This window comes from Ostrea edulis, chromosome 4 (assembly GCF_947568905.1).
Source record: "Ostrea edulis chromosome 4, xbOstEdul1.1, whole genome shotgun sequence".
Lineage (NCBI taxonomy): Eukaryota > Metazoa > Mollusca > Bivalvia > Ostreida > Ostreidae > Ostrea > Ostrea edulis.
The window spans coordinates 18,339,949-18,350,135 of NC_079167.1; the positions used below are offsets into that span (position 1 = coordinate 18,339,949).

The window sequence follows — 10,187 nt, forward strand, 5'->3', positions numbered from 1 at the left end:
GGTTGAAGTTTTTTTTAATACATATTGGCCCATCTTGCAACATTTCTTCATTTATTACAGATGGTGTCAAAATGCAGGGTATGCCCTAAGAAGATTTTCAGTGTGTTCTGTTCTTCAAGATAACTCGAGTGATTTAGACAAACTGCTCCAAAACAGAACCCCCAGAGACAAAACTCAAAATGATAGATTCAGGTAAACCATTAGTATATCTAAGTCAGGTAAACCATTAGTATATCTAAGTCAGGTATAAACCATTAGTATATCTAAGTCAGGTAAACCATTAGTATATCTAAGTCAGGTAAACCATTAGTATATCTAAGTCAGGTATAAACCATTAGTATATCTGAGTCAGGTATAAACCATTAGTATATCAAAGTCAGGTATAAACCATTAGTATATCTAAGTCAGATAAACCATTAGTATATCTAAATCAGGTAAACCATTAGTATATCTAAGTCAGGTATAAACCATTAGTATATCTAAGTCAGATATAAACCATTAGTATATCTGAGTCAGGTATAAATCATTAGTATATCTGAGTCAGGTATAAACCATAAGTATATCTAAGTCAGGTATAAACCATTAGTATATCTAAGTCAGGTATAAACCATTAGTATATCTAAGTCAGATATAAACCATTAGTATATCTGAGTCAGGTATAAATCATTAGTATATCTGAGTCAGGTATAAACCATAAGTATATCTAAGTCAGGTATAAACCATTAGTATATCTAAGTCAGGTATAAACCAGTAGTATATCTAAGTCAGGTATAAACCATTAGTATTATCTGAGTCAGGTATAAACCATTAGTATATCTAAGTCAGGTATAAACCATTAGTATATCTAAGTCAGGTATAAACCATTAGTATATCTAAGTCAGGTATAAACCATAAGTATATCTAAGTCAGGTATAAACCATTAGTATATCTGAGTCAGGTATAAACCATTAGTATATCTGAGTCAGGTATAAACCATTAGTATATCTGAGTCAAGTATAAACCATAAGTATATCTAAGTCAGGTATAAACCATTAGTATATTTAAGTCAGGTATAAACCATTAGTATATCTGAGTCAGGTATAAATCATTAGTATATCTAAGTTAGGTATAAACCAGTAGTATATTTAAGTCAGGTATAAACCATTAGTATATCTGAGTCAGGTATAAATCATTAGTATATCTAAGTCAGGTATAAACCATTAGTATATCTAAGTCAGGTAAACCAGTAGTATATCTAAGTCAGGTATAAACCATTAGTATATCTAAGTCAGGTATAAACCATTAGTATATCTAAATCAGGTAAACCATTAGTATATCTAAGTCAGGTATAAACCAGTAGTATATCTAAGTCAGGTATAAACCATTAGTATATCTAAGTCAGGTATAAACCATTAGTATATCTAAGTCAGGTATAAACCAGTAGTATATCTAATTCAGGTATAAACCAGTAGTATATCTAAGTCAGGTATAAACCATTAGTATATCTAAGTCAGGTATAAACCATTAGTATATCTAATTCAGGTATAAACCATTAGTATATCTAAGTCAGGTATAAACCATTAGTATATCTAAGTCAGGTATAAACCATTAGTATATCTAAGTCAGGTATAAATCATTAGTATATCTAAGTCAGGTAAACCATTAGTATATCAAAGTCAGGTATAAACCATTAGTATATCTAAGTCAGGTATAAACCAGTAGTATATCTAAGTCAGGTATAAACCAGTAGTATATCTAAGTCAGGTATAAACCAGTAGTATAAGTTTACAATGATAGATTCAGGTATACCATTAGTATATCTAAGTTTACAATGATAGATTCAGGTATACCATTAGTATATCTAAGTTTACAATGATAGATTCAGGTATACCATTAGTATATCTAAGTTTACAATGATAGATTCAGGTATACCATTAGTATATCTAAGTTTACAATGATAGATTCAGGTATACCATTAGTATATCTAAGTTTACAATGATAGATTCAGGTATACCATTAGTATATCTAAGTTTACAATGATAGATTCAGGTATACCATTAGTATATCTAAGTTTACAATGATAGATTCAGGTATACCATTAGTATATCTAAGTTTACAATGATAGATTCAGGTATACCATTAGTATATCTAAGTTTACAATGATAGATTCAGGTATACCATTAGTATATCTAAGTCAGGTATAAACCAGTAGTATATCTAAGTCAGGTATAAACCAGTAGTATATCTAATTCAGGTATAAACCAGTAGTATATCTAAGTCAGGTATAAACCAGTAGTATATCTAAGTCAGGTATAAACCAGTAGTATATCTAAGTCAGGTATAAACCAGTAGTATATCTAAGTCAGGTATAAACCAGTAGTATATCTAAGTCAGGTATAAACCATTAGTATATCTAAGTCAGGTATAAACCATTAGTATATCTTACATATAGGAGAGAGACTTGTAAGTTGTTAGAACTTTTTCCCAATCCTTTTGATTTGATCAATAAAATATGTTCAAAACAATATTTTACATGCTTTTATTACTTCAGAGTTTGTTATCGTAAATTTTGTTCCACATACAAGGAATTATTGTATTAATCTAACTGTAAAACAAAAGTTATGATTATCAAAAAAGCTCGTGTAGAATTGTGAAACTCTTACCTGGTGGCTATGTGCTGTAGATTTAACAGAAGCGACGGGGGATATTTAAATGATGATCGCGTCAGGAAGCACTTTGGTCACCAAGACGATCCATGGAATGATTTTTATGGTGTAGCACCTAAGGAACGCCAAGAGTTTTCTGAGGTGGAGAAAAACTTTTACTTGGAACATGAAGCTATCCGAAACATGAAAGAGGTAACATGAAATATATATTTAAACTGCATGACTGTTTGTACTGAAATGTAAATTGAAGGGAAACAAAATGTGTCCAGCCAGTTGGGTACACTGCAGGTCGATCATTTTCTTAAAATTAGATTTTGCGTTGTTGGTCAAGTTTAGTGTTAAATGTCTTATTACGTTTCTCATTTTAAAGTTTACGAATTTTGATTTATACCAGTAAAAAAACTTTGATTGTATATTATATTAGAAAATGATTATAAAAATTGAATTTGACTGTCCAAATAGGTTCCCCAAAAGTTTATATATTGTGTACCTGGTAAATATGACAATGAGTTACATATGTAATAGTTCTACTGGTGGCGAGGTATATGTATTAAGATAGATTATCATTTTGTGAAAGCTCTGAGCCATACACAACTTTAAACTGTAGCTGGTAAAACCTCCTGTAGAAATTCAACATTCTACTCCCTTTTTTCCACCAGGAGGAAGTGAAGGCGTTCCATGTGAAAAACAATGTTAAGGTGTATGGGGACGTGCCTCGGCCTGTGTTTGACATAGACCATGTGAATTTTCCAGGTGAGAGTATAGTTATAGGCCTGTGTTTGACATAGACCATGTGAATTTTCCAGGTGAGAGTATAGTTATAGGCCTGTGTTTGACATAGACGATTTGAATTTTCCAGGTGAGAGCATAGTTAATAGTATTATGTATATCTCATTGCTTTAAAGTTGTATGACCCGATGTTTACTTTAAAGCAGATTAATTACTTTATAAAGTTATTAACTTGCCCTTAATTACATGCTTGAAAACATCTGCATGTAAAAGAAAACAGTGCGAATATTATTTAGAAAGTAAATATAGTGGCTACATATATAAATCATCCCATAATAGAAGTCTATAAATAGACTCATGCGTGTCAGGGGAATCCCAACATGATGTATTAACTCATACGCAAATGTCTAGTTTTAAGGCTGAATGAGCGTAAAACAACGAATTACTAAGAGGTATTTGATATTTTTATTTCTATTAAACTTATGGTACGGTACTGTTATAACAAAATACACAGCTTTACACAGATAAGACCACCGATGATCTGAAAGTTTGAACTGGTCACGTGACTGTCACTTGAAATGGCAGAGTGACGCGGTTATATGTAAATATCGATTTAAAATCAAATTATTTGGGTTGAAACAGGTGAAATAATTTATGATATGTCGTACAGTCTCATAACTACATACATGCAATGATTTAATAGCGTTTTTACGAGATGGAAAAAAATATTGTAATTCGGACCATACAGCTTTAAACATTGTCAAAATCATCATTCTGAAAGTAATTTTTAATACTGTCCACACCAGGACTTAACCACACCAGGCAGCTCAGCAATAGCAGAGGAGAAAATTATGTACATGATTATAAAGCAGATCAAACACAATGAAACTTGGTGTATAGTATGTTCAGTAGAGCTACACCATGACTTTTGTATCAGTGTCATTTAACAGCTTATTGAAAAAAGAAAGAAAAGAAAAAAATAAAGAAATATTTAATTTGTAAAAGGGCTATAATTTTGTAAAAGTACATCTGCCTTGACAAAATTAGGAAGCTACACATAGAGTTTATAATTTTTACAAAAATTATATTTATCTAAAAATATTATACTTTCTCCTTTAAGCTGTGTCCATTGTATATGCCATGTTTGAAGTGAACATGATATAAACACAAATACTCATTCTTATTAGTTCTCAACATGATTGGTTTGCAACATGATGTATACAAAAACATTCATTCTGATTGGCTCGCTACATGATGTAAACACAAACGTTCATTCTTATTAGTTTGCAACATGAAAACTTAGACTCATTCTCATTGGTTTCTTACATGATGTTTATGTAAACTGTCATTCTGATTGGTTTCTTACATGATGTAAACACAAACACTTATTCTGTTTAGTTTGCTATATGCAGACAAGTTGCTAAACAACACATCTGATTGCTATAAACTTTCGGGGGAAGACATATTTTTTTTGTACTTTCTGTCCGTCTATCTTTCACAAAATCTTGTAAACAATTCTCCTATATGGCTTATCTGATGAATTTGAAACTTTGTATACCCCCCACAACAAGTTGTGGGGGGGTATACTGGAATCGGGTTGTCCGTCTGTCAGTCCGTCCGTCTGTAGACGCAATGGTTTCCGGGCTCTAAAGCATTGTCCTTTCCGCCTACCGTCACCATATCATATATATGGACTACCCATGGGATGAAGATGTTCCCTATCGATTTTGGGGTCAAAAGGTCAAAGGTCAAGTGCACTGGACATCGAAGTAGCAATATGGTTTCCGGGCTCTAAAGCGTTATCCTTTCCACCTACAGTCACCATATCATACATATGGACTACCCATGGGATGAAGATGTTCCTTATTGATTTTGGGGTCAAAAGGTCAAAGGTCAAGTGCACTGGACATCGAAGTAGCAATATGGTTTCCGGGCTCTAAAGCGTTATCCTTTCCACCTACAGTCACCATATCATACATATGGACTACCCATGGGATGAAGATGTTCCCTATCGATTTTGGGGTCAAAAGGTCAAAGGTCACGCGTACTGGACATCAAAGTAGCAATATGGTTTCCATTTAAATTCTTTAACGGCTTTTTTCATCGCATGGAGATGCTGTGTTCCTAGATACCTTTTGGATCATAATACTGAAGTTTTACCTATTACCAACACCCTTTGGGAGATTGGGGTAAGCGGGGGGTATTCTTAGTGAGCATTGCTCACAGTACCTCTTGTTTTTGTAAAGTTATTGTGGATCTAAGAGGGGTGGAGGATGTGAAAATAGCTTGTGAACGCTTCTCCTCCTACATATATGTACATGGCTTATCCGACAGACTTGAAATTTTGTACTTCAATGCCATTTACAGATGTGCGTATTGTAGGGACAGGAGGATCCAATTGTTTTCCTTAAAGTTTTAGTGGATCTGAGGGATGGAGGGTGTAAAATAGTTTTTGAATACTTCACCTATGTGGTTTATCGGAGTTCATAATGTCTATGTTCTTGCTAATGCTTTCTCCTCCATACCATGCAGTACATTAAGGGGAGGAGGTTTCATTTGGAGCACTTCCAATTTGGGGAGCTGGGGAGACATTTGTTTTTTATAGAAACAATCTCTAGTTATAGGGGGGGGATGGGGACCATCTCTATTTCCTTCTGACATTTCATGTGTTGTTTATAATGTCACACGAGTCACTTTATAAAGTTACGGAATTAAAATTTGAAGAAAAATTTTGCCTTATGTATCATCAGCTTAAAGTGGGTCCTTAGTCCTGGATTTTTGGGGTTTAGGTAGCATTTTTTTGTTTGGAATCAATAAACTAACATTCAGAGTAATTAAAAAAGGCAAAACAGTTTAGGATTTCCATATTAATTTTCATTACATACACCACTAAAGTCATGTACCCCGATGTAGATTTTTATGAAATTCATTAGAAACAGTTATTTGTTTTTATTTTAATATTAAAACAACAAAATATTTTTTGAATTGCATTTATTTATCGGGACACATGTCAATAACTAAAACACATGTCATTTTCAATATGTTCATCAAGTTTTAGAATAATATGTGCAAAATTATTGAATTAGCGTTATTCTCCAAAATGTTAAAAAAACAAACAAATGCGGACGCACTTTCCTTATAGCATGGTTTACATATCAGTTTTTCTGTTTATATTAGTAGAGTTACATCTGTTTTAGTTATTCATGGGAAAAAATCCATACCTTTCCTTAATAATTTCAAATCTATAGCTTCCAGATTATGTATACCCCCATCAAAAACTGAAGTATGGCACCATACAGCTGAGCTATTTAAAATCACTCGGGATTAAAATTATATGTAATTTCATGAAAAGACATAGATAATGATTCCTTATCACCTTGGTAAAATATTTGTCAAAAATAAAGGAAATCTATCGCATTATGGACTTGATAAATAATTTAATGAGAACAGAGTTATTGTCCTTGTATTCAATATTTTGAAACATATTATTGACTATTCAAATATAACTAAGACTTTTGAAATATTTTATGGCTAACAAGATTTTTTGCAATAACCATTGAAAAAGATTCCAACAAAATTTATGTTCCTATCATTGAATCATTGACTTTGCAAAATCCTATGACGTCACAGGAGTGTGGAACTACGTTAAGAAGTACTTACTCATCCAATCATTTTCATCCAACAAATCTCCAATTTCATTGCCAGGAATTGACAATAACTGATAGAAAACAACTGTCCACGATTTGATATCTAAGTCACTTGTTCAGTTAGAAATGGAATAGTCAGACTATTTTTTACTGGGTTCAAGGACATATTCCATGTTTCTAAAAATATTTTTAGTCAGCTTTCAGTTTATTTCTTGCTACATGTACTTTCAAATGTTTATGGTTGAATCTGCTGTGAATTTTTGTAAGTCTGCTCAGTACTTATGGAATCGATTCCTGTTTATAATCCCATTCTATTGATGATCAATGATGATATACACCTACAGAAATGTGTATTCAAGTTAAATCTGACCATATCTTACAGAGGAAATGAAGGCAGTATTAACTAATCAAGGGATCAACACCCCCACACCAATACAGTCCCTGATGTGGCCAATAGCTCTGTCTGGTTTAGACAGTGTGGGCATTGCTCAAACAGGGTCCGGAAAAACACTAGGGGTAAGGAAGGTGTTTATGATGTAATACAGTCAAACCTTGTTATCTCAAACTCAAAAAGAAGAAACTTTGAGATCTGAGGATTCGAGATATCAAGGGTAAAATACATAAAGAATAAGTGGTTAGGACTTCCTAATCACTTTTGACGTATCCATGGTATACGAGATATTGGTGTTCCAGATACTGAAGTTCAACTGTACGTGTGTACAAGAGTTAAAGATTGTTTGAAATTTGAGATGTCACAGTACATGTACAAATGTTAAGTAGGTGGAACAGGGGTCAGAGTATTGGCTTTGTGACTCAGGAGAGGGGGGGGGGGTTGTTATGACCAGCCTGATCAGGGGTTTCGTCCCCACTCCTGTCTTGAGAAGTTTTAATTGCCATCTTGTCAAGTTGGGAAAAGTTTCTTTATTGTATAGTAATCACACAATACTAACTGGTGTTATCAATGATTCAATTTCTTTTAACTTTCTGATTGTGGCAGTGAGTTACTGTATTTGATTTAAATTCCTCCTATGCATTCCACTAAATAATCAAAATAGGAATAAGAAGTTTGTAACAATGTTACAGCTTTCTTATAGAAATTTCATTTGTAATTTTGGAAAAAATAAGATGTATTTGACTGGAAATGGGGCCTTATTTTGGCCCTAAAACCCCTAAAAACTACTCCACTGAAAAATATGCTGTGACTCCTCCTTTTGTCAAAAGCTCGGCACTTAGAAGCATGAGTTGTATGTCTTTTGGTTGAAACCTAAATAACCAATGTCCTTTGTCTCGGCATGTGACAGCATGTCAGATAAAGAACCCTCACTGCTATGTCCCAGAGTGCCAGGCATAGGTCTAAATTTATTACACTTCATTCAACCACAGCTGTGACATCTCAATATGAATGAAAAATTCTTGAATGAATGTAAAAAAAAAAAGAAAAAAAGAAAAAAAAAAGAAATAAATAAAATACAACAAAAAACAAAACAAAAAACCAGAATTTGCATTTGTATGATGCTGTTTACTAATTTCAGTTTATGTTACCAGCAATAGTGCATACATTGAACCAGAAAATGGCCAGTGGAGGATACCCAAGGAGTGCTAGGGTGAGTAAGACTAGGACGAAAATTAGGTCAAATTTTCTCATCATGTGTTACGAAATATATTTATATTTGTTAGGGCTGCAACGGGTACCCGAAATAACCGAAAACCACTGGTCGTGTTGTTCGAGTCGGGTTCAGTTCCATTTTTCTGTATTTCGGTCCAGGTTTGGTTTTTAGAATAGAATCATTATGTCGCCAAAATCCTCAAAGGTGGCTGTATTTTGATCAACTGTTAAATGATGGCATTGTCGACAAAACTGTAAATAATGACATCACATGTAAGATATGTCAGACGCATTGAAAATACGCCACAGGAGCAACATCGTCAATGGCAAAACATTGAAAGCATGGATGGAAACGAGTAGAAGTGACAATGCTGTTTCTAGTACCATGGATGTCGAGTCTAAACCTCGGTCCACGTCCCCGAGTAATTATTGTGACTAAATACATGTTTACATCATAAAGGTTTTTGATTTTAACTGTATATTAGATTCTCAAAATAGTTATATAGACCCGAACCGAAATACTCGAACCCGAAGTAAAAAATTTAGAACCGACCCGACCCAAAAATTTTTTGAACCGTGACAGCCCTAATATTTGTATATATAGATAATATAAAATGATGGTTGTTTATAGGGGAATCCTTCCCCTTTCCCTCCCCCTTCCCCTATTCTACATGCATGCCTCGGAAGTATCAATATATCCATTATCAGATTTGTAATGTCAAAATCGCCATTCATTCCAAAGGTGCCCAATATTTGTAAAGATAAATCATGACGTCATAACTTTCAGTAGCTTGTATGTCTTCATTTTTTGACCACATTTTTATTGATGATTTCCAACAATTCAATCATTTTTCTTTACCGATCGGTGATTAACTTTCAAGAACTTGAGATAAAAAATTGGTATGTATCTACACTTTATTTTTAGAAAGAATTTTTAAATTCATACCAATCGCAAGTATAACCTTTGTAAGTTAATTTTACGGTAAAAGGAACAAAAAAACACTCATCTCTAACAAAAATTTCTTCAGTTCGATACTTGCATAGAATCAACGTCCATTCTAGTAGGCTATATACTTGTGTATTTACATTAATGATAAACTGGAAATGACTATGCCTTAAAAAATATGACATAATAGTGACTAAATGCAGAATAAACATGGACATAGAACTCGAAAATCCCCTATTGGATAAATTTCCTCTATGAGTAGAGCAATATGTTGTTTCATTAATTTCTTTAATTATGCTGTAGGTGTTATAACATGAATATACATGTACTGCTTACTGATTTTCTGGAGATTGTCATAGTAACCAGTTACATGTATTGTCTTTCTACTTAAAGGTTCTAATTATGTCACCGACAAGGGAACTAACTCAGCAGATTGCGTCCGTCTCGAGACCATACTGTTCTCCGTACAAGTTATGGACTGGATGTATTTTTGGAGGAGCTTCCAAATCGAGACAGCTACAGCAACTTCTAGGTTAGTTCTGCAGTGAGAGGGCATAGAGATGATTAGTGTTTTATATTATGTTATATAAATATATATATAATATATATATCCA

General features: G+C 33.3%; 1 protein-coding gene across 1 annotated transcript in view; it reads left to right on the forward strand.

Moving 5' to 3' along the window:
* LOC125668891 (uncharacterized) overlaps positions 1-10,187 on the forward strand; it is a 79,536-nt gene that overhangs the window by 53,422 nt on the left and 15,927 nt on the right. The window contains exons 24-29 of the mRNA XM_056161311.1: positions 61-192; positions 2,663-2,837; positions 3,305-3,398; positions 7,404-7,537; positions 8,554-8,625; positions 9,967-10,105. Coding sequence (XP_056017286.1) covers positions 61-192; positions 2,663-2,837; positions 3,305-3,398; positions 7,404-7,537; positions 8,554-8,625; positions 9,967-10,105 — 746 coding nt within the window. The remainder of the gene's footprint in view (positions 1-60; positions 193-2,662; positions 2,838-3,304; positions 3,399-7,403; positions 7,538-8,553; positions 8,626-9,966; positions 10,106-10,187) is intronic.